The 27,077-nt window shown below is 38.6% G+C and overlaps 1 protein-coding gene across 1 annotated transcript in view; it reads left to right on the top strand.

Moving 5' to 3' along the window:
• Nucleotides 1-27,077, top strand: part of GRM4 (glutamate metabotropic receptor 4) — a 228,306-nt gene that overhangs the window by 120,662 nt on the left and 80,567 nt on the right. The window contains exon 3 of the mRNA XM_083173109.1: nucleotides 21,540-21,756. Coding sequence (XP_083029235.1) covers nucleotides 21,540-21,756 — 217 coding nt within the window. The remainder of the gene's footprint in view (nucleotides 1-21,539; nucleotides 21,757-27,077) is intronic.

Below are 27,077 nucleotides of genomic sequence, written 5' to 3'. Positions count from 1 at the left end.
AGCCTTTGGAGTGGGCCCTAGGTTCATCAACTGGGTATTTCTTTTATATCAGCTACCAACAGCTAGAGTCCTAATCAATAACTATCTCTCGGATTCGATCCCACTCTTTAGGGGCACCCGACAGGGGTGTCCCCTTTCACCTTTATTATTTGCAATTGCCATCGAGCCAATAGCCTGTAAGCTGAGGTCAGATCTGGGTTTAGATGGTGGATATCAGGGAGGGTCTAACAATATCGTCTCGCTATACGCGGACGATCTATTAGTGGGAATGACGGATTATGCTAACCATCTGCCCGTAGTCATAGACAGTATGAAAGAGTTTGGATTATATTCGGGGTTGACGATTAATTATAACAAATCACAATTTCTAGTGACACGCACTGCAAGGGTTAACAATGATAGATTGAACGATAGCTGTTGCCTTCCCCAGGTCAAAAAATTTAGATACTTGGGAATAGTTGTCTCTGCAAACCCAGTGGAGTTTATCCAACTCAACATAGATCCCATCATTGAAGCTGCTAGAAGCAGGTGTAAAAATTGGCAGAGGCTCCCATTAACCCTGATAGGGCGTATTAACTTGGTAAAGATGGTACTTCTACCTAAGTTCTTATATGTCTTAATGAACTCTCCCATCTTTATCAAGGAAAATACTTTTCGTAAAATAAATCAAGTGATCCTATCTTTTGTGTGGAGGAATAGAGTGTCACGAATTAAAATGTCTCTACTATGCAAAGAGAGGAATCAAGGTGGCTTCGCAATGCCCAATCTAAAAATGTACTATTATGCATCCCAGTTAGCCCAAATCTCAAATTGGTTGAATGATAATGAGTACCTCGCGGAGCTAGCTGGATACATTGACACTCTATTCCCCGGACACTCTCCATTGCAGGCTTTATTAAAGCAAAATGGATATCAAGATCTACCCCCTTACATTAAGCAAATGCGTTTTATATGGAAATGGGTTCATAAAAGGATAGAATACTTAGGTGCAGATCCCGACACATTTCTTTTTTCTATTCCCTCGTATGCTGGCTTAAATGAAAGTCAGGGAAGGAGAGTCTGGGGACAATATGGAGTAAACTCTGTTGGGCAGGTTTTCACTGGCAGGGAACTGAAACAGTATTCTCAGCTGCAATCCGAATATGCACTGCCAAAAAACATGTTTTATAGGTATTTGCAGCTGAGAAATGCTGCATCACAACAACGTAGGCAGAATCCTGTTACAGTGGTAGAGTCTCCTTTAAAGAAATTTCTTAGGGCACTGGGAAAGAACAAGACATTATCAAAATGCTACAAATATCTCATGGCCAATACCCAAAAAGATGACTCAAATGCAGTTGCACGGAGATGGCTGATTAATATTCCCGAACTTAATGATGAAAATTGGCAACAGGCTTTAAATGCCCCCTGCTTGGCAACGAATTCGCTAAGAATTCAACAAGTTCAATTGAACATCTTACACCAAACATACTTAACCCCGAATAAGATTAAAAGATTCTCGCAGAGTGGTAATGGATTCTGCCCAAAATGTTCCTTGCCAGACTGTGATTTCTGGCACCTAATCTGGGCATGTAGAGTATTGCAGGTATTCTGGAAAGAGGTATGCGACGTGTTGGTAGATATTGGCTTGGGATCACAAAATCTTTCTGCACTATCGATAATCCTCGGGGTGTGGCCAAGGGATATCCCAAAGGGGTTTAAGCGGCTTTTAATAAACCTATGTGCTATTGCTAAAGTTGTGATCGCCCGGTGCTGGATGGCAAAAAAAGGGCCAACCCTACAAGAATGGATCGCAGTAGTTAATTACAATATGGCTCATGAGAAATTTGTGCACTTCTCTAGGAACTCTATTGATGGGTTCTTTGATATATGGGCGATATGGTACTACTCGAAATACTGCAACTTAAAAAGTATATGAACTCAGACCCTTATATAAAGAATGGGGCTCACGCTCTTTCCTGTTTTTCCTTTTTCTTTTTTTTTTTTTTTTTTTCTCTTTTTTTTTTTTTTTTTTTTTTTTTTTTTTTTTTCCGTTCTTTCAGTTGTGTGCGAACACGGGTATTAGAAGGATCGGCAATACTTGCACTTTATAACTTGCTCAAAGAATACATTAATGAACTAATATACATAGCCATGGCCCTTTGTGGGGTACTGGTCAGGGAAGCACTTTATAACTTATATAAGGAATACACTTATGAAATAATGCATACATGTACACAGGTTTTTTTTTTTTTTTTTTTTTTTTTTTTTTTTTTTTTTTTTTTGTGTGAACACGGATATTAGAAGGATTGGCACTATTTTGCACTTTATAAATTATATAATGACTATATTAATGAACTAATATACATAGCCATGGTTTTTGTTGGGTACTGGTTATGGAGAGCTGTAAAAGTAAGATGATAGGGATAATGGAAACACAGGGTAGGGAAGTGGAGGGAGGGGGCGGGTTGGGGGGGGGGTGGGATGGAGGCGGGAATAGGGAAGTAGAGGGAATTAAGAACTGGATAGAGACACAAGTGATTCACGTGGAAATAGGCCATCACTGGGTAAAAGAATAGTATATGAATTGGTAAAGGTCTAGTATGACACACGATTTAATAACGCTTACTTGGGTACTTATAAATAAATATACTTAAAATATGTAACAAGGAGACACACACGGCTAGAAGGAGATAATAGCAAATCACATAAATTTTATGTATTTTTTTTTTTTTTTTTTTTTTTTGTCGAGAACATTGATCCTAGAATGATTGGCATCACTTCGCACCTTATAACTTATACAAGGATTACACCTATGAACTAATACATACATATACACAGCTATGTTTTTTTTTTTTTTTTTTTTTTTTTTTTTTTTTCTTTTTTTTTTTTTTTTTTTCTCTCTTTCCCTTACAGCCCCTTACCCCCCCTCCCCTCCCCCCAGTTCTTTTTTATCGTGTCTGAGAGTAGATTAAATGCCTGGTGAGGCGATATAACTGTGGGTCTCTCAGATAAATGCTAGTATATGGAATACCTTCCTGACGGCTTTTATAGCTCCCATACTATATATGTCTTCGTACCCATTGAAAGACTATGTTGTAAACTGTACACCTATTTATGTCTTTTTTCTTTTTGTGCCTTTTTTTTTTTTTTTCTTTTTTTTTTTTTTTTCTGTCTTTGTTACTTTATTTTGTTTGTTTATATGTAAATATGTCTTCTTTTTTTGTTGAATTAAAAAAGTCTTAATAAAGAATTATAAAAAAAAAAAAAAAAAAATTCTTTATACAGAACAAAAATGAACAAACCGCAATAGAGGACGAAGTACAAAATACTAGATTTAGACCAAAATCCATATTCTACCCCAGCCATATAAAGGGGAATTTTATAGAGACATTTAGTGCCCTGGTACAAGAGGACATTAAAAATATCTCCCAACAAAAGGTCAAACATAACCTTACTATGAAAGAAAGAACGGCCCTGAAAGACCTTAAGACGAATGATAACATAATCATCAAACCGGCTGATAAGGGGGGGGGAATAGTAATAATGGACAAAATGTGGTATATAGAAGAAGTTTTTAAACAACTCAATGATACCACCACTTATCAAAAACTGAGAACAGATCCCACCCCCAATACTTTGGTTAAATATGAGAAACTACTCAACAAATATAAATCATTAAATGCAATTGATGAGAAAGAATTTAAATTCCTCCTTATCCCAGAACCCACCACACCGGTCATTTACCTTTTACCGAAGGTTCATAAGAATCCCACACATCCCCCCGGAAGACCCATTGTAGCAGGTATAAACTCTATCACATCCAACTTATCGGAATATATTGACCATTATTTACAACCACTAGTGCTCACTAACAAATCGCACATAAAGGACACCAAGGAGCTTCTTAATTCCTTACTCACGGTCCCGTGGGAGGAAGGATGCTTAATGGTGTCTGCAGATGTACGAGCCCTATATACGATAATCAACCATACAGATGGAATAAAAGCATGTGATAATTTTCTAAGGAAAAGTACTATAGCTAAAGAGACCCAGAACCTCCTTCTAGAGGGAGTGGAATTCATTCTATCGAATAACTTTTTCACCTTTGAAGGAAACTATTATATCCAAAAAGTGGGGACGGCCATGGGCACCAGATTCGCTCCCAGTTATGCCAATATCTTTATGGGGTATTGGGAGGCAGAACGCATATGGAATAACAACCCATTTGGAGCGAATCTGGTGTCCTGGTTTAGGTATATTGATGATATACTCTTTTTCTGGAAGGGGGACAGAGACACTCTGGAAGACTTCTGCAAATATCTGAATAACAATCCATACAATATTGAACTAACATTCAATATTAGCAATGAAAAAATAGATTTCCTGGACATCAGTATTTATACAGAAGACAATAATCTGAAGACAATGACCTACACCAAACCGACGGACTCACAAAGTTACATAAGTAGAGAAAGCTGCCACCATAACACATGGCTAAATTCCATCCCGGGAGGCCAATTAAAGAGAGTCAGACGTAACTGTAGCGACGACTTAATATATAAACAACAAGCCTCAACCATGGTGTCAAAATTTAAACAAAGTGGCTATGACTCCCAATTTTTGGAACAAATAGCAGAAGAAGTTGGCAACATGGAGAGGAAGGACCTTCTAGAAACAAAAATTAAAGAGAACCCTCCCAACAGTAATAAAAACAAAACAGAGTGGGCTTTTATCACAGGTTTTAACACCCAATATAAATTAATTGAACGGTCTTTTAAAAAACATTGGAATCTTTTAAAAAGAGATACAGTCATAGGCGACCTCCTTCCAAGCAAACCTTCTTTTATATATAGACGAGCACCAAACCTAAACACCAACATAGTGAGAAGTGCCCTCCCCCCCAAAAAAATAGGAGGAACGATCACAACTAAAGGGTTTCATAGGTGCGGTAACTGCAGAAGCTGCAGGGAAATCAAGAGCAATGGCATTAGAAAAATAGAAGAAATTAACATTGGAGGGAAAATATGCAAAATAAAAAATTTCATCACGTGCAATACTAAAAACATTGTGTATGCAATAGAATGTTCTTGCAACCTGTTCTATATAGGCCGCACTACTAGACCTTTTAAAATAAGAATGAACGAGCACATGAATAACATTAAAAAAGGCTTTGAAAACCACTCATTATCCCTCCATTTTAAAGAAAAGCACAATAGCTCCATCTCACACATCAATAGGTTTATGGGTATCAAATCAATAACCCTGGATCCACGTAAAAGGGATTTGATAGGAACCCTGGCCAAAGAAGAGATGAAATGCATATACGAACATAATACACTAAAACCAGGGGGGCTAAATGCAGACTTCGAATTGAAGTGGTTTTTATAGATATATATACAATTTAAAAAAAAAAAAAAAAAAAAAACCCACCTTTTGAGATTTTTATCTGCTTATTCCTTCCCCCCTTTGATCTTTTTATTTCTGTTTTTTATCTCTGTGTTTTATTCCTGCTTTTACAAAACACATACTACCTCCTTTTATCTCTGTGTTTTATCCCAGCTTTTACAAAATATACTACCTCTTTTTACATATCCACTACCATTATGAAAACATTACTCTTATAGATCGTGAGAGAATATATTATTTTTTCTCCTCATGTCACCTTTTTTAATATATGATCTATTTTCTATCATGTTTTTAAATATACCTAGAAACGGCATCCCCCTAAAAAATGGATGACCCACAACGCAGAGAGAATATATTTAGCAACAAAATTGACCATTTACAACACAGAGAAGCACCCGGGTATCCTAGCAACGGATAAACATCAGAGAACCCGATCATGTGACCTGGCCATACGATCGCCAGAGGATGATAGCCAATAAAGAAATAAGTGGAAATCCGGCAGCTAAGCAACGGGAGATGCGAGGGGTGCAGCGTCAGCGTAAGACGCGAGATTACGTGGGTACGTCAGGAGGCTTACCCAGAAAAAGACAAGTCACACACGTACCTAACCAACAGGAAGAAGACAGCCGATACGTCAGTTTGTGAGAACCCGGTATCCTAGCAACGGAGAACACAAAACCACGCAGCGTCAGAGTAAGACGCGATGATCATGTGGACACGCCGGGAGGCTTGTCCTAAAGGGGGCGGGCTACACACACTCGCCTAACCAATTGGGAGGGGGATATAAACCCCGACAGGAGACATTGCTGTACACCTTGATAAAGATCGCAGTAGCGATTGAAACGCGTTGGTGACTGGGCTGAAGCAGGAACTGCAGGAGAAGTTTTTCTGACGTTACCAGCAGAGGGGACTCGCTTGGGACTGAATCCGGACAGGACCAGACGTTACCCCTGACATCTACGCTTTATATGAGAACATCCCTAATCGGATTTCTCATATACCTCTGGTAATTACAGAACTTATACTCTTCCTCACCACCCCTGCCACAGCACTTTAGCTTTTACTTGTTTTTATATGTATCTATGTGTTTTATATAAATAAAAGGATTTCTGCACCATATGCACTTTCCTTTTTTCACATACTGCATGTAAACTGGATGAAACACCCTAGGAGAAAGGACAAAGATCCTAAGAACATATGCTGATTTAAGCCTGTCTGTCTGGTTAACCCCTGATTGACTGATACGGAGAAGAGGAACGGTACCCCCATTAAGGGATGCATATTTCTTAAATTCCTCTTCCCATTAGTGGCGCCTACATTGGGTTTATCCCAACACCCTTTTCTTTCTATATTCCTAGTGCCTACACACACACATACAATCTAATTGCACCAATCCTAAATTACCAGCCCTAATATAATTGTCTTCATATAAATCGCAGACAGAGGCAATATTAGTGTATGGGCAAGTGTACATAATATAATATAAAATTAAAAATTAAAAATATTCCCAAGGGAAGAATTTGCCCAATATAAATATACCACTAGAGCAAAAAAATCGTTGAGCAGCATATACTGATTTTTGTATATTTATAATCAATTACTTTTATTATAGTTTTGCAGGCACAAAAATTAAAAATTAAATAAAATTATCGTATTTAAAAAAATATATATACTCACTAAAAAAACAGAATAATAAAAATAAAAATAGATTTTTCACTTGGCATATATAAAATCAAATAAAAATTAAAAAGCTTTTTCGAGCAGTTTAGCAGTTGTAGATTGGGGGATTTAGCGTGCACCCCACCCGAGTTTCTTTTTTCTTCTTCACTACACAAGGATGCAAGGTATGGCAGAGCTGCATAACATAAAGGGGGTAGAGGACATAAGGTTTAAGGAAAAAAAATATTTCAATAATATAATTGTAAATAATTTAAATAACTGGGGCACCAATCCACTGAGCAGATGCACTACTGTGATCGCAACCATAGCAGCTGCATTTCTCACAATCCACATCATTGGTGGTACTAAACTAGCAGAGGCTGCAGAAGCCCTGAACTATTAATACTCCATTAATTACTGATATAGCTGCTAATGGCTGAATTAATGATGAGATGTTATATTGATATTGTTACAATATCATTGTAAAAATAATGCACTCACCCATGGGTGAATATAATGGATGCATGTATGATATTTTCCTGATGTTTTGTGCATGCACTAGTGAAGGGGAGGGGGCACACAAAGACTGCACACGTGTCATTCTCTCTTGCATTGCCCCTATACTCACCAAATTCCTACAAGCTAAACAACACTCATAGGGGGAAATTTACTAAGATGTGTATTCTACTTCACATGTGATGTTGCTATGGGCAACCAATCAGATCCTGTCTACTATCTTCTAGAGCAGGGGTGGCCAAACCGGTCCTTGAGATCTACACACGGTCCACGTTTTCCAGGTTGCCTAGCTGGTTCACAGCTGCAGTCATTACTAACTGTCACATTTTCAAACCAGCTGCATTCATTCCTACTATAGATCCACAGGTTGCCTGGAAAACGTGGACCATTGCTAGGTATCGAAGACCGGTTTGGCCACCCCTGTTCTAGAGAGTGCAAAATAAATAAGAAATAGATTCTGATTGGTTGCCATAGCAACATCACATGTGAAGTTGAATACACATCTTAGTAAATTTCCTCCATAGCGTTTAGAAATGATGGTGGCTGGCAGATTGCTGGAGAGTTTCTCACTTTTCTTGGAGCTGGGAGCTTTGCTATAAATAAAGGGAATCTCCTTGAAGTTCTTCTAAGTAGGTTATGGACACATTCCACAATTGTTTAAATATTTGCAAATGTGGTCAAATTCTCTTCATCCTAAGGGGGGTATCCTATTACCCCAGTTAAAACATCAGTGATGAAGATTTTCACTATTTTTCCTAATATTTTACTGATTTTGTTTTAATTAAGCTATCCTAAAAAAACCTTGGTGGTTTCACTCAGTCACAGCTGCTTTCACGGATTATGGCTGAGGCAGGCGAATCAAATCCCTGATAAGCTGTGGTCCGTGCGGGCATATAGGGGCTAATTAGATAGCCCATGGTGAACCTATTCCCCAAGATCAGCGATCAGAGGTATAAGGGTACATGTTGCAACACCTTTCTGAAACCAAATACCAATAGTAAAGATTTAGTAAAATATGCTTTTCTTTTATAATGATTATGTAATCAAGTTTCGTGTAACATTGAGTATTTTACCAACCCTAATTTTAACTCTGAGCTTTTCTGCTCATTCTCCTATGGAGCTAACGCCACGGCATTGGCTACTATTTCAAATTAGTAACGCTCTTTCTACAGCGAGTTGTGCGGTACCACTTGTGATTGCACAGTAGTGTCAATAAGGAAGGCAGGCCTTTTGCTGCGGTGATACACTAGAGGCTTTGCAGTGGAAAAGTGCTTTATTGGGCCAGGCTCTTTTCAGATTATCTGTCCCAACAAGCAGACACAGCTCTGTTAAATTGTAGCTGACTAGTGAAAAATCATTGGATATTCATGGGAGACTACCCTGATAGATATAAAAAAATAAGGGGAAATTTACTATAAGATGTTGTTATCAGCAACCAATCAGAATCGAATTCTTATTTATTTAGCTAATTATTTAGAAGATAATAGTATCTAAATCCATACGAAATAGAACTCCCATCCCCATAGGCTCCGATGTCACTGTAAATAAATGTTTTTGCTTGGAAGTAGAAAATAAATCTACTTGAGCAAAATCAAGAAAGTTGATAATCATGTATAGCATATTTATATTATATTATATTTAAGTATGAAACAAAGAAGAAGAAACAGCAGAGACCCTATTTGTCTCAAACATACAATCAAATTATTTTATTTGCAAAATAAATCTCCAGTAGAGCATGCAGGTGCTGGTGCTGGCTGACTAAACACCTCCAGATAAAACTAATAGATGACTGCAACAGTACAATAGACAAATAATGTCATGCAAAATATCTTCTTTATTTAGTACTGTACATACTGTATTGCAATCTGTGTTATTGGAGCAGAAAAACGATCTTCTGGTTTATGTTCAGGATGAACTGGCCCTAATTGTGAGTAGAACTGGCTAGAGTCTATGAAGCTTAAAATGTGGTAACAGCTGTTTCCACATGGTTTAGGCATTTTTTAGTACAGATCATTCAGACCAACACACACACACACACACGCACACGCACACACAGGCTTGGTGTGAAAACTCAGGCAGTTTTTGGGTGGGTCTCTGATGTCAGCGATGACCACTTCCACCCTGATTCTTTAGCAGATTATACAACATACAAGATTGGGAATTTCCAAGTCTCTGGCGCAAAGAATTGAAAACGATGGATCTAGAGGTTTTCAGGGATCTCCACAGTTCTCGATTGGGAATTTCTCAAAAAGACAAAGAAAGAGAATATCGGTATTGATACTGACTATTCAAGAATCAAGTATGGATCACAGGGAGGAGATGAATAGATGGGCGTACCCCACTCACGGTAAGTAGCTCTATGTACAGGTACGTAGCGGTTTCTTTGCCTTTGTCTCTCCTTCTTTCTTCTTTCTTTTTCCTTCTTTTTTTCTTTCTTTTTCTCCTTCTTTTGTTTTCTTTAATTTCTTGAACCGGATGGTTTTTCACTCAGTGGTTTGTGTAAAAAATGTGGAAGTAGAGAATCAGGGTTAGTGCATTCGGTCAGAAATTTCTCTAAACACCCCGTGCAAGTAGGAAGTGGTGAAGCTCGTACCTTACTCACCCAAAAGAAGAGTAAGATACTTATATAAAGGTATCTTTGTAGGTGTATATAACCAAGGGAAGAATAAAAGTGCGTACCGCACTTACGTGTCTTTACGATTAGTATCCACCCGTAGCGTGTGCTTGGCTTGAGATATAGGTTCCGATGTCACCGTCGGGACCAATTTTTCTCAGTTGGGGTGTACATAGGTAGGTAAAAATAATAATAATACAATATAAGTGAGTGAACTGAAATATTGAATGACCTCTATATAGAGAGGATAAGTGATAAGAAGAAGATCCCTTCAACATAGAGAGAGGTACTGGTAGCGTACCGTGACTCACACTGTGATGTGTGGATGGATTCCCATAAAGGTTTCTTTTTGGAGGAGAAGTTTTCACCGCTTATAGTGTTTATATATAAATCACAAATGTACCCTAGAGATTTTCACTGAGTAAAAGATATGCGTACCAGAACTTACAATGAAGTAAGTATGTTTCCACCTATCACGGTTTCTTTTGCTCACAATGAAGATCCCCAAAGATATTCTTAGCCGAAAAGAATGTTCTCTTTTTTTGAGTAAAAAAAGTTTCTTTATTGTACATAGAAAAAATTCATAAAAAAATCTTCCATCCCAACAATGGAAGGATCTGGTACAAGTCCCGAATATAGCAGCAAAAATACACAATGATCCCAAAAAAATACCAAAAAAAATAAAAAAATAAAAAAATATTTTTAAAAAATTAAAAATACATACAGAGAGTCCAAAATGTCCGGAGTTAGATGAAGGTAGTGATGGCTGCTCACACTCCACAGAAGTAGTCGACGCGTTTCGGTGTCCAAGAGCACCTTTTTCAAGACATGTCTGTGGAGGGTGAGAGCCCATCTTTTATACTAGGAGCAGCCTATCAGATACCACAGGAAGTGAAAATTCATGATGTATTTCCTGTTTGTATCTAATTACATTCTAACAATAAAAAAACCTAACAAAACATATACAACAGTATATATATGTGATAGAAATATAGTCCATAATTGAAAAGTATACATTTATTTCATGTATGCAACTCCGATGGAGATATAATCAGAACGGTCGCCATGACAACATAAACAGTAACTTCCGGGATTGGATGTTGATCCACTTCATTTCAAAACTCAGGGGGGGAATCCGGACGGGCTGGGAGAGGCAATAAAACCAACTTGAAAGGTCCCTTAGTAACAAATAGGTAGTTGTCACCTCGTAGATCAGCACAGTGCCGATGTACGTAACCGCCGGGTTCTCTGAGTTGAACCGCAGATTCCGGAAGCCGCGCTGAAATGCAGCCATCGACTTCCGGCAATTTGGAACGCACAAGGGCTGGGCGGATGTCCCGGGGAGTCATCTTACTCAGAAGAGGGTATGACGCTGTCCTTCTAGCTTCCGGTCGCTGGACCGCAGACTACGGAGGCCGAGAGGGGTCAGCTATGTGATAGAGAAGTTCTCACTTCCGGGGTTTGAGCCGCACAACGTGATATATAAGCACGAACGTGTTTCTGAAGTTGTTGTCATGGCGACGCGTCATCTACCATAAAAGAGAGAGAAACATCAGTAATCAGATACTATATACAATTTCTATATGTAACCATTGGCATGATATATACATAGAGCAAAAAAGAGAAGACAACATGATGTTAACTAATGAGCTAATCAGATGCTATACATAATTTCTATATGTAACCATTGATATGGTATGTACATAGAGCAAAAAAAGAGACAACATGATGTTAGCTAATGAGCTGAAGTGGTCCTCATAAGAACCACTTCAGCTCAAAATCGCTATTCAGACCACTGGGTAAAAGTGTTTTGCAGTTGTAAATAAAATTCATTTCAGATTTTGCTAAGGCAGAGGTGTTATCATTATGTCTAATATTTTTATTAACCACCTTCAGGCCACAAAAAAATGTTATTTCAGCCGGAGAGCAGTTATGTACCTTCTTGAAGTGTGCCGATAGAGCATGACACTCCAGGCCTTTTTTTATATTTCTAATATGCTCTCCTAGTCTGATCTTGAGTGCCCTTGTGGTTCTGCCAATATAATGTTTATTACAACTGCATTTAATGGTATACACCACATTTTTTACATTACATGTAATGAAGTCTTTTATGTCGATTTTGAAGCCATTGATTTCATAATTTGTTATTTTACTGGTACCATTGCTTTTGATGTTTTTACATCCAGTACAGCTGCCACACCTGAAAAACCCTTTTGAGGTAATCTTCGACATGGGGGGTTTTCTGACATAATTGCTTCTTACAAGGTTGGATCTGATGTTGGGTGCCCTACGATAGATATGTTTAGGTATATCTGGTATGATATTTTTCAGAATCGGATCGCATAATAGCACCTTCCAATGCTTTTTAAAGATTTTTTCTATTTTTTTATGCTCATCAGTGTATGTTGATATGAACGCCAATGAGAAAGTTTCTCTCTGAGTACCCTTTTTATTGTTCTGATGTTTATGCGTGATAGCTTCTCTCTTTTTCAATGGTTCTATCTCACCATCCAGTTTATCATTATCGTAACCACAAGCCATAAACTTATTTTTCATTTCCATAGATTGTTCAAGAAAAATCTTATCGTCAGAACAATTTCGCCTAAGGCGTTGGAATTGGCCCTTAGGTATAGAGTGGAGCCATTGATTATGGTGGCAACTAGACGACGGAATATAGGTGCCTGAGTCTGTAGGCTTTTGGAAATTTTTATGTTTCAAAACTCCTCCCTCTATGTAGACCGTAATATCAAGAAAGTTTATACTTTTCTCATCAATTTCAAAAGTCAACTTTATGTTGCGATCATTGTGATTGAGTAAATCACAAAAGTGTCCCAGGGTTTCTCTGTCCCCCTCCCAGACAAAGAAGATATCATCAATATATCTTGCGAAGGACACCAGATTCGCCCCGAATGGGTTATTAGCCCAGATGGTGTCGAGCTCCCATGCCCCCATAAAAAGGTTAGCATAGCTCGGGGCGAATCTGGTGCCCATCGCAGTCCCTGTCCGCTGAATGTAAAATTCTTCATTGAAGAGAAAAAAATTATTTTTCAAAATAAATGCTATACTGTTGAGACATTATAGCAACAGTATAGCATTTATTTTGAAAAATAATTTTTTTCTCTTCAATGAAGAATTTTACATTCAGCGGACAGGGACTGCGATGGGCACCAGATTCGCCCCGAGCTATGCTAACCTTTTTATGGGGGCATGGGAGCTCGACACCATCTGGGCTAATAACCCATTCGGGGCGAATCTGGTGTCCTTCGCAAGATATATTGATGATATCTTCTTTGTCTGGGAGGGGGACAGAGAAACCCTGGGACACTTTTGTGATTTACTCAATCACAATGATCGCAACATAAAGTTGACTTTTGAAATTGATGAGAAAAGTATAAACTTTCTTGATATTACGGTCTACATAGAGGGAGGAGTTTTGAAACATAAAAATTTCCAAAAGCCTACAGACTCAGGCACCTATATTCCGTCGTCTAGTTGCCACCATAATCAATGGCTCCACTCTATACCTAAGGGCCAATTCCAACGCCTTAGGCGAAATTGTTCTGACGATAAGATTTTTCTTGAACAATCTATGGAAATGAAAAATAAGTTTATGGCTTGTGGTTACGATAATGATAAACTGGATGGTGAGATAGAACCATTGAAAAAGAGAGAAGCTATCACGCATAAACATCAGAACAATAAAAAGGGTACTCAGAGAGAAACTTTCTCATTGGCGTTCATATCAACATACACTGATGAGCATAAAAAAATAGAAAAAATCTTTAAAAAGCATTGGAAGGTGCTATTATGCGATCCGATTCTGAAAAATATCATACCAGATATACCTAAACATATCTATCGTAGGGCACCCAACATCAGATCCAACCTTGTAAGAAGCAATTATGTCAGAAAACCCCCCATGTCGAAGATTACCTCAAAAGGGTTTTTCAGGTGTGGCAGCTGTACTGGATGTAAAAACATCAAAAGCAATGGTACCAGTAAAATAACAAATTATGAAATCAATGGCTTCAAAATCGACATAAAAGACTTCATTACATGTAATGTAAAAAATGTGGTGTATACCATTAAATGCAGTTGTAATAAACATTATATTGGCAGAACCACAAGGGCACTCAAGATCAGACTAGGAGAGCATATTAGAAATATAAAAAAAGGCCTGGAGTGTCATGCTCTATCGGCACACTTCAAGAAGGTACATAACTGCTCTCCGGCTGAAATAACATTTTTTTGTGGCCTGAAGGTGGTTAATAAAAATATTAGACATAATGATAACACCTCTGCCTTAGCAAAATCTGAAATGAATTTTATTTACAACTGCAAAACACTTTTACCCAGTGGTCTGAATAGCGATTTTGAGCTGAAGTGGTTCTTATGAGGACCACTTCAGCTCATTAGCTAACATCATGTTGTCTCTTTTTTTGCTCTATGTACATACCATATCAATGGTTACATATAGAAATTATGTATAGCATCTGATTAGCTCATTAGTTAACATCATGTTGTCTTCTCTTTTTTGCTCTATGTATATATCATGCCAATGGTTACATATAGAAATTGTATATAGTATCTGATTACTGATGTTTCTCTCTCTTTTATGGTAGATGACGCGTCGCCATGACAACAACTTCAGAAACACGTTCGTGCTTATATATCACGTTGTGCGGCTCAAACCCCGGAAGTGAGAACTTCTCTATCACATAGCTGACCCCTCTCGGCCTCCGTAGTCTGCGGTCCAGCGACCGGAAGCTAGAAGGACAGCGTCATACCCTCTTCTGAGTAAGATGACTCCCCGGGACATCCGCCCAGCCCTTGTGCGTTCCAAATTGCCGGAAGTCGATGGCTGCATTTCAGCGCGGCTTCCGGAATCTGCGGTTCAACTCAGAGAACCCGGCGGTTACGTACATCGGCACTGTGCTGATCTACGAGGTGACAACTACCTATTTGTTACTAAGGGACCTTTCAAGTTGGTTTTATTGCCTCTCCCAGCCCGTCCGGATTCCCCCCCTGAGTTTTGAAATGAAGTGGATCAACATCCAATCCCGGAAGTTACTGTTTATGTTGTCATGGCGACCGTTCTGATTATATCTCCATCGGAGTTGCATACATGAAATAAATGTATACTTTTCAATTATGGACTATATTTCTATCACATATATATACTGTTGTATATGTTTTGTTAGGTTTTTTTATTGTTAGAATGTAATTAGATACAAACAGGAAATACATCATGAATTTTCACTTCCTGTGGTATCTGATAGGCTGCTCCTAGTATAAAAGATGGGCTCTCACCCTCCACAGACATGTCTTGAAAAAGGTGCTCTTGGACACCGAAACGCGTCGACTACTTCTGTGGAGTGTGAGCAGCCATCACTACCTTCATCTAACTCCGGACATTTTGGACTCTCTGTATGTATTTTTAATTTTTTAAAAATATTTTTTTATTTTTTTATTTTTTTTGGTATTTTTTTGGGATCATTGTGTATTTTTGCTGCTATATTCGGGACTTGTACCAGATCCTTCCATTGTTGGGATGGAGGATTTTTTTATGAATTTTTTCTATGTACAATAAAGAAACTTTTTTTACTCAAAAAAAGAGAACATTCTTTTCGGCTAAGAATATCTTTGGGGATCTTCATTGTGAGCAAAAGAAACCGTGATAGGTGGAAACATACTTACTTCATTGTAAGTTCTGGTACGCATATCTTTTACTCAGTGAAAATCTCTAGGGTACATTTGTGATTTATATATAAACACTATAAGCGGTGAAAACTTCTCCTCCAAAAAGAAACCTTTATGGGAATCCATCCACACATCACAGTGTGAGTCACGGTACGCTACCAGTACCTCTCTCTATGTTGAAGGGATCTTCTTCTTATCACTTATCCTCTCTATATAGAGGTCATTCAATATTTCAGTTCACTCACTTATATTGTATTATTATTATTTTTACCTACCTATGTACACCCCAACTGAGAAAAATTGGTCCCGACGGTGACATCGGAACCTATATCTCAAGCCAAGCACACGCTACGGGTGGATACTAATCGTAAAGACACGTAAGTGCGGTACGCACTTTTATTCTTCCCTTGGTTATATACACCTACAAAGATACCTTTATATAAGTATCTTACTCTTCTTTTGGGTGAGTAAGGTACGAGCTTCACCACTTCCTACTTGCACGGGGTGTTTAGAGAAATTTCTGACCGAATGCACTAACCCTGATTCTCTACTTCCACATTTTTTACACAAACCACTGAGTGAAAAACCATCCGGTTCAAGAAATTAAAGAAAACAAAAGAAGGAGAAAAAGAAAGAAAAAAAGAAGGAAAAAGAAAGAAGAAAGAAGGAGAGACAAAGGCAAAGAAACCGCTACGTACCTGTACATAGAGCTACTTACCGTGAGTGGGGTACGCCCATCTATTCATCTCCTCCCTGTGATCCATACTTGATTCTTGAATAGTCAGTATCAATACCGATATTCTCTTTCTTTGTCTTTTTGAGAAATTCCCAATCGAGAACTGTGGAGATCCCTGAAAACCTCTAGATCCATCGTTTTCAATTCTTTGCGCCAGAGACTTGGAAATTCCCAATCTTGTATGTTGTATAATTTTGTTGGTTATTTGGTGATAACCGGGTAAAGTACATATTCTCAGGCAGCATTGCGCCTTCATAGGTCTTATCCTAAACCTTGTTTGCTCTTTAGCAGATTAGTTGAAGCCCTAGATTGGCGCAGATGGAAAAAGCTGTTGGATGGTTTGGTGTTTGCGAATGGATCTCCGAATTAGTTTTTTCTTTCTGTCTGGGCGGTGACTTTTTGATCGCAGGCAATTGCTTTTTTCTCTAACACCGATCCACGCTGAATTAGGTCCATCAGCAGTACCCCTTTTATCGGTATCCCAGAGGCTGAAGAGAGGAACAAGCACCTGGAAAAAGATACAATGGTATTTGTGTTATGATGGTTGCAATTTTCTGATAGTGATGGACGATAGTCTGATGTATTGTAGAAAAATAACTTTTTGTTTACAATTTTTTACATTTCTTGCTTTAAATAAAATTGATTTGAAGAAGTCTTAAATGTGTGTTCTTGACCTAATAAAGGGGGTAATTCAGACCTGATCGCACGGCCGTAAACGTGCTGTGACCAAAGATCAGATAAATGCCGCCCCGCTAGAGGAAAATCCCACCTTGCAAATTCATTTGTACGCACCCGAGTGAAGAGGCTCACCATAGAAAGATTTTTCCAGTGGGAAACACTTGTCGATGACTCAGAGTAGCCAGAGACTTACATATCGGTTGCGGGGAAATTGCCAACAGCTAAGGATTCAAAAAGTAGCAGGATTTAATCGCAGTGCGGCTGTACACATGCTATGGGCCATGCGAATGCTCAGCCTATCGATAATGCGCTGCCTTGCGAAATTCACGGCTGTGCGATCAGGTCTGAATTACCCCAAAATCATAAAAAACCCTGCCAAATTCTTAATATTAGCCAGTTAAATAGTTAAAGAAGGTTTATTGAAGGTGTCCATTTGTCTTGTGTGGGTGTTTGGCTGGGGGAGATTTTCACCATACAGTTCTTATTGTAAATCTGAGTCAATATCAGTGTAGGAACAGATGTGACAGCAGTTACAAGCGCTCCCGAGACCACTTTTGTCCGGAATCTCTAACTTGAGGTTTGAAGTATTGTCTGCTAGTGACTGCCCAAACACCAGCATTACTTGCCTCACAAAGGCAGACAAAAGATCAAATGGACAAGAACCATCCTGAAAGCCAGATCAACTGTTTTGTAAAGAATATAAATGAATAAAAAACACTGTGGGGTTGTGTATTAATATAAAGAGAAATTCATGATACATTTTTGTTCTTTAGTCTGTGATATTTTCACTTAAATGTACAGTATATTTGCGACACTACATTGTATAAAGCATTGTAAGAGGTCCTGCTGTGTTGGACTGCTAATTAATATAATGTCTCAACAAGGAAGCAAGCTCATTATCAATAAAAAAAACAAAGAGTGTATTGTACATCTGACAGTATTACAGCCACTCTTGGTAGTTTTGATCAGATCTAATAGTCTGTTAAATTATTTCCATGTCAACAAATAAGCATAGTGGTTGCTGACAGCAATTGTATATTGCCAGTGTCATAACAAACACCACAAAAAAGAATACAGACAAAAAAAATCACAGACAGCAACTGCGTCTTTGAATACAGTACTTCTGGCCCAGATGTCGCAATGCAACAGACATTTTGAGTAACCGTAGGGTTTCTAAATGGTCTGATGGAACAGATGATGTTCGACTGATGCTGTGTCTTCAGATGCAAACAAGGAATCTGAGAAATCGCTGATGAGCATCTCCTTACATAACATGGTGGCACTTGCATATCTTTCAGATCCACTGCAACCAGAAATGCAGCCCTTACCAGATTTGCACCCACCCAATTCGGTATGAAGTCCCCTCCAGCAGGGATGTATTTGCTTATCTCTACATTGGCAGCCTAGCTAGGACCCTTTTCCAATTGCATACATACTCCAGCCATCTCAATTTCAGCAACACAGTCTCAGTTTGAGCATAATGGTTCTGATATGCCGGAGGTTGAGAGTAATTTACCCTGCGACCTACAGTGTAGACACAGGGCTGTAATGGGCTGCATATGACTGGTGCCATAACCAAGAGCACAAGGCCAAGCTTCCCTGACTATACACTTTTGCATCTGCAACTCTGACACTGATCTTGCTGCACTGTTCATGGTATGACATCATGTGTGATAGGAATGGGATTGATGGGATGGTCCAAGGCACCAGTGTGCCTCTTAGCGCTACCCCTCCACTACATGCAGCATAAAAAATGGGGCATATATGCCAGCTATTCAACAATCTTCCAAAGTTTGGCAATGCATATCCCTATATTTCCTCAATGGATGGATCAGGTGGTGAATATAATTCACTATTTGGCATGACTCATCATGCAACTGGGCAATAAAACATAGCTAAGAGAAATATAAGTATCTATTGCCTACAATTTGAAAAAGTGCAGTTTGTATCAGAAAACAGAATGCTTCCTAAATTCTTCTATTGATTTCATGTGAGCAGTTGTGGTGATGAGGCTGCCAGAGGGATTTAGCACCCATCTACAGTACAGTCTGTATGAGGAAGCTTGACGATTAATGTGCAGAGTGTTCTGTTATATGAACCTACCAAGATCCTGTGCAATACCAGAAGGAATACATTAAAAACTACTCTCAGAAAGCCAGCACATTCCTGTGCATTAGGCAGGTAAAACTTCAACGATTGTAGGAGCACAGTGAAGTATTTCTGAAAATGGATATTTAGTACAGGGATGCAGAGTGTGGTCATCAATACGCAATTAGGAACAGTGGCAAGGAGACATAGGTATAAGAAATATGAGGAGAGGGTTATATGATGTATGTGAAGAAATAGGCTAAGTGATAACAAATGAAGGGGGAAGCAGAGGATAAATAAAGTGGGCCTACATAAATCAATAGCCATATTTAACAAGTGCAAAGTGATAAATTAGGCTGAAGAGCTCATATGCATATGTGTTGAACAATGATTTTCAGAAATTCACCAGAGCAGATGTGATATCTAGCTGTCCGGAAGCGATAAAAATACATTAGCCACTTCGCATTCCAGTTTTTAATTGATCTGCATGTTTGTGACATGATTTTTCTAGATGGGGCAGTGAAACTGGAAACTTTATTATATGTTGACACCTCCTTATCAGGGACAAAATGACGACAGAACTTATATAGACAAATATTCATACCCACATATATTACCCCATAATCTCCTAAGGCTACTTACTTGTAGGATGCTGCAGTGCCGCATGACACCCTGGGTCCAGGTCCAGTGATGTCATCAGAGGGTTATCATCTAGAGTGAGTAATCTCTAGTGTTTGAATACAGTTGCCTAGCAACCTGTTTCTCTTTACTAGTCTAAAGAAAAAGTGCCAAAGACAATACATCAGATTACTCATTGCATGCCCTTTACATAATAAACATCAGCAAAATAGAATAATCTACAATTACCTAATACAATGTTCCCTTTATAAACTTTGGCCCTCATTCAGGTTGGCTTGGTAAACTGTGATCATTGCAGCTTACCAAGCGCCTAAGATGCCCAGGCTTAGCGCTGCCTCTGATTAAAAACCCTCCCATGATGAGGCTGCTGCTGTCATCCATGGGGATGAGAAGCATGTAATGAGCTCCATCAATCAGAGCTCAACACAAGTCTCTCGACCTCTGACCAACTAGTCTCATCATGGGACTTAGTCAACTCCCAGCAATGCACTACACATTTGTGCAGTCATTGTGCCAAGCTCCCGATGCTCAGCACCATTAATAATTGTCACATTGGCAGATAGGTGAAGCTGCAGCACTACCCCACTCCCATGAACAAAACTTGAAGCTAAATAAATATATATATTTTTTTTAAATAAAAATACATGCCAACCACAGGAAGGCCCTAGATAGAGGGGGGCCCAGGGGTACTGACCACCTGTGCCCTCCCCTTAATCTGGCCCTGATTGTGGTAATAAAGTTTTAGACTGATTTGCCCGTTCAGTGACATTTTAATATATGTGCACCATAAACATATAAAATATACACAGATAATTTTCACACAAAGGTAAATTTGTCTAAGATTAATTTTGAATGCATATTGTTGTAACTTGTAGCAAGCACCACAATGACACCAGTGTCTTTCTCCCTTTGCACCAATGCACAGAGTAGTGTCTGAGAATACACCATGTAGCCATATATTGGCATGTGTAGCTACTAGTCATATGATCTGAAAATCTTCACCCAATGGTAGTTGGCCCATTGCTTATTGAACCAGTTCCACTTATATATAAGTGTCCATGCTATGACTGAAGATAATCTTTATGTAACCTTATTTGTTTTACTTCATAGACAATGGCAGTGTACTGTAATCACCTGTTATCATATTATAGTATAATAAAGATTCTCTGCATTGATTAATTTTAATATGGTTTTAATGAGAGGTAGCCTGAATTTTAATTAAACATTTGTCTCAAATGTGTATATTCTGATAAATCCCTGAAATGCTTATATATAATTTGTAATTATTCATGTCTTTTATATAAACATATTGCATTAACATACAAAGGGATGCTGATGTTATTGCAGTACATTCACTGCTAATGCACCATAAAGGTAAATTTAATTATTATCGACAATTCGAGAGTTAATCTATGTATGGTCCACTTAGAATCTTTCTTATCCAGCTCTCATCTATCCTGCTGCAATCTTCTACCATGGCTACTATTCATTTATTTCCAATCTGTCTTCAACTCCCCACAGATCCCACAAGTGAGCTATGCTTCCACTGCTCCAGACCTAAGTGACAATAGTCGATATGATTTCTTTTCTCGAGTGGTCCCATCTGACACTTATCAGGCTCAGGCCATGGTGGATATTGTAAAAGCCCTGAAGTGGAGCTATGTGTCCACACTAGCATCTGAAGGGAGCTATGGTGAAAGTGGAGTGGAAGCATTTATCCAAAAATCCAGGGAGGATGGTAAGGCAACATATTTTTATATATATATTATTATTATTAGTATTGGCAAAGCGTTTTGAGAGCATTGTAATTTGCTTAAATCATTTGTTTTATTCTTCTGTAATTAAAAATATATGACTATTTTTGTAGATACTGTATGAACAAAATAATATTGACGCTTGGGTTTAACTGAATAGTGGACACTACCACATGTACAAAATAATACTAAACATTTATTAATAAACAATCATGTCATTCTGTATTATCATATACAATCGAGAACACTTAATGACTTAAAAATGACGAGAAAAAAATAAAAAAGAATAAAATTCTGTTTAAAGATAAAAACTTGCTAGCATATTATCTCCATTTAGATGAATAGGCAACAGTTCACTGCACCAAATAGCTATATAAATACCAGATGGATAAGCACGATGGTTATGATGGTTCTCCTTATAAATATGATGGTATGGATGATGTACAGTCCTGGAATATTGCCCATTAAGATCCTGATTTACTCATAAAAGGCTTAACATATAGGCAGTCCTTATGGTACAGTATATGAATACCTTGCACAGTTTTGCTGAGGTTTGAAGAATCCTGAAGATGGGGTGAAGAAACTGGTCCGGAATGAAGTACAATCTGAGTTGTGCAGCGGTGCAAGTAGGAGAATGGCAGAGAATAGCTCAATAAAGTGCAATGTGGCTTATGCAGTGATAAAGTTGAAGGAATTGGCTCAACGCGTTTCAACGTGTTCACACATTTTCCTCAGGAGCATAGGTGCCGATTTAGTGGGTGCTCAAGGTCCCGAGCATCCACAGAAATTGATGAGCACCCACGGGCCCGAGTCCCGCTGCTGGCCCGCCATATTTACTTGCTAGTTTGCGGCCACCGCATTTATGTACCTGCACTGTGGGGGCATTTATATACCTGTACTATGGGGGCATTTGTGTAATTGGAACTCTGTTGATGTAATTTGAATATTGGAGACAACTGTGCTCCGTAATATAAATTGGTATGATTTTGTGGCCACACCCCTTCCCCATGAAGCTACTCCTCTATATTTTTGGCTTGAGCACCCACCAGCAAAAACCTAAATCGGCACCTATGCTCAGGAGCAGGAATGGTTGGTCTATCTTTTGTTTCTCTATATATACCCTGAGTTAATTAATTCAGTATTTGCAGGTGTCAATACACATTTAATAAACATTAAAAAACATAAATAAAACAATTCATATAATTCATGTGGTAGGTAGGCACAGGAGGAGTAAGTATTAAAAAGTTATTATTCATATTAAGCATATAAAACTGGCTAAAAAAGATAAACATTAATGCATAAACTGAGGTCCCGTGATCTGGGATATGCCACGTGATCCTGGAAGTGTACTTATGTGTGTCTTAACCTTAATCATAATGATGTAATATAAAGATTGTGTTTTCAGATATTGACCCTTCACATATTGATTTTTTTGACATTTCTTTAGACATAGTTGATTCATGTACCGTATCATCACTTCAAACTATACCAAATCTGTAGATACACATTCGTATCTACATTTCACAGTCTACATCACATCTTGGAAGATTAATATTCACAAAGGTCAACTAATGCGTATTCTCCATAATTGTTCTTCCTTAGACTTATTTGATAAACAAGCTGTCGACATTGTTACCTCCTTTGAACAGAGAGGGTATCCAGGCCTCCTCCTTCAAAAAGCCCTTAGAGAAGTTTGCGAAATAAATAGAGAAGACCTATTGGTTAATAAATTGAGAAGACGACAAGATAATGACTATGAGACAGCTTTTTATTTTTTTCAACATTAAATCTTTATTTAAAATTTTCATAGTAATAACAAGGGGGTAAACAAAATAAGGGGATAACAAAGGGAAAGGGGAGTGGGGATTGAGGGAGCAGGGTGTACAGAGGCATTGATGATTTAAAGTAATAACAAAGAAAAAGACAAAGGAGGTAAGATAAGCAAAGTACATGGAATATGTTAGACATCAGAGGCCGTTGAAGGCGACTCGTTTAAATCAAAAGAAGGCTGAGACTGTGACATGGTATGTGTTGATGGAGCTCCCTTTCCCTCTGTGACATAGACATGCCATGGGAGCCATTTCATAACAGGAGAAGAGAGTACTATGACACAGCTTTTATTTGTAAATACAATACTGCACACTTTCAGATTAGAAAGATAATCAATAAAAATTACGGTATACTTAAACATGATAAGATTCTAAGTAATAAATTACCCAATTAGACCATCCATCATATTTAAAAAGAATAGGGGTGACATTTAATGAGATGCTAAAATGTGATTTCTTTAGCCAAAAACGTCCGAAATCGCACTTTTTCCCGAATTCGCATATTTAATGAGATGCGAAAAACTGGAAAAACCGCAGATTTTGCCGCAAAATCGCACATTCTGAAAGTGAGATTTTTAGTCGGGGTGAGCCGGCTTTATCCTGCGCAGCCAACACCTTCAGTCCACGTGTAAAAAGAATGTTAAAATAAAACACACACACAGAAAAGTATAACTTCATTACACTCACAACCACCCATCTCACTTTTACACCAACATACTTACCAATCCAGGGTCCAGCGCTGGTCTCTGTGCTGCAGAGCCAGCTCACCCCGCACTGACAACAGGGTGAGCCGACTTTCTCCTGGGCAGCTAACACCTTCTGTAGCGCTGTCCCAGGTTATATTCCCCTGAGAATTCGTTCCGTTGCCTCATTTGATGATCTATCACCGCTGACTCCTATCTGCTCCTTGACAAAGGACAAAGGTCTTTGTGACCGAAACGTTGGAGGAAGGAACTTTTGTACAGGTTATATACCGCTGACTTTTTGATTGAAAGCAACCATATGAAAGAAGTTGTTTTTGTGGCGAGTGTTTTTTCCTACTTTGTGTAGGAGTATTGGTTTTGTATATTTAGACACAGGCAAGCCTGGAGTCCATAAAAAAACACCCCACCGATGCCATAGGTGTAAATGTGCGAGTGCAGGCTTTTTGTGGATCTATATATATATATATATTCAGCGGCACTTAAGCCAACCATTAGTATCGTCTGTGAGTAGTAAAAACTTCCGCCCCTTCTTTGACGTGATTTCCGCCAACCACATCCTGCACCAATACGTCACTTCCGCCAACCACGTCGGCTAGTACGGACTCACCGCCGGGTGTGCGGGCAATCATGGACGATCCACATGTAGAGGTCCCTCTCCTGTAGAGAGAGAGATATGGTGCAGGTAGGGGTTCTTTGAAAACATGATCTCTATATTACATCATTATGATTAAAGTTAAGACATACATTGTGTGTACACACTTCAGGGATCACGTGACATATCCCCAATCACGTCACCTTAGTTTATGCATCAATGTTTATCTTTTTTATTAGTTCTATATGCTTATTATGATAACTTTTTAATACTTACTCCTCCTGTGCATACCTACCACATGAATTATATGAATTGTTTTTATTTATGTTTTTTAATGTTTATTAAATGTTTATTGATAATTTGGGTCTCACACCTGCAAATACTGAATTAATTAACTAAGGGTATATAGAAACCCAAGATAGACTTACCCTTCCTGCTCCTGATGAAGATGTGTGAACACGTTGAAACGCCAATTCCTTCAACTTTATCACTGCATAAGCCACATTGCACTTTATTGAGCTATTCTCTGCCATTCTCCTACTTGCACCGCTGCACAAATCAACCCATCTTCAGGATTCTTCAAACCTCAGCAAAACTGTGCAGCACTAAGCAAGGTATTCATATACCATAAGGACTGCCTACATGCTAAGCCTTTTTTGAGTAAATCAAGATCCTACTGGGCAATATTCCGGGACTGCACACCATCCATATCATCATATTTATAAGGAGAACCATCATAACCATCGTGCTTATCCATCTGGTAATTATATAGCTATTTGGTGCAGTGAACTGTTGCCTATTCATCTAAATGGAGATAATATGTGAGCAAATTTATATCTTTAAACAAAATTTTATTCTTTTTTTTTTTCACATTATTTTTAAGTTATTTCAAAATTGTTCTCATGATAATTCTCGATTGTATAGGATAATATAGAATTATATGATTGTTTAATAATAAATGTTTATTATTATTTACATGTGGTAGTGTACATTATTCAGTTAAACCCAAGCGCTGTATATATCCTTTTCTTCCTTTACATATTTACATTGGGAGATTTACACACTCCCTATACAGCAGCTTTGGCCATACTTGTGGTACTTTATATTTTTCTTACAAAATAATATTGACCTGAAATTAAAGAAAAATAGAGATATTTGGGCTTAATTATGAGTCAAATTGCATAAAGGGTCAATACAGTGAACTAGCTGGTGATCTGTTTATCAGAAGGACTGTACACAGGATAAGTGGTCACCCAGTGGTTTCTTTACAGTAATGGCACTTAATATATGGAACACTCTGCCAGAGAAGCTTGTGATGTCGGACTCGATTGATAGGTTTAAAAATAGGGTTGACAATTTTTAATAGAAATAGTATGTATATATATATATATATATATATATATATATATATATATATAGATAGATAGATAGATAGATAGATGTACTATAGTTGACTTAGATTAGACAGCCACTTTAGATCACCGGGACTCCACATTGTAAGGAATAGACCTTAACTTCATCTGGGTCATTTACAGCACATGAGATCAGTTATACTGTACTGTAGGTTGAACTTGATGGACTAATATCTTTTTTTTCAACCTTCTAAACTACGTTACTAGATGTATATGCCTATGGTTAGTCTTCCATCTATTTATGCAAATGGAACTACAGACTCCTTCCATAGTGTACATCCATGCTGAATGAGCAAGGCCAGATTCAGCATCTGTACATGAAGGATTACAGACAGGGCCGGTGCAAGGCACCGGAGCGCCCCAGGCGAGTCTGGGTGGGGGCACCCCGGTGCCCCAGGGGGGGGGGGTGGTACCTCTGGTGGACGCTATGCACACGACGGCGCGGGAAGCGCTTCTGATTTTGAAAACACTTCCCGCACACTGATTGGCTGAATCTCAGCCAATCAGCGTGCGGCAAGTGGTTTCAAACCCAGAAGTGCTTCCCGCGCCGTCGCGCGCATAGCGCTAGTTATTCTCTATTCACTGCAGGGACCCCGCTGCCGCCAGCAGCTTTATACAGTGACAGCGACGTAGGTACCCCCGCACGGGCACGGACACCCCTGCCCGCTCCAGCACTGCAGGGACGCCGACAGCTATATGCTGGGGGTGAGGGGCGAACTGCCGCCCTCCAGGTAACGGCGCCCTAGGCAAATGCCTAGAGCTGCCTAG

Source organism: Crinia signifera, chromosome 2, assembly GCF_055691185.1.
Source record: "Crinia signifera chromosome 2, ASM5569118v1, whole genome shotgun sequence".
Classification (NCBI taxonomy): domain Eukaryota; kingdom Metazoa; phylum Chordata; class Amphibia; order Anura; family Myobatrachidae; genus Crinia; species Crinia signifera.
The sequence above is the reverse complement of the archived record's forward strand: the minus strand, read 5'-3'. Positions and strand labels throughout refer to the sequence as shown.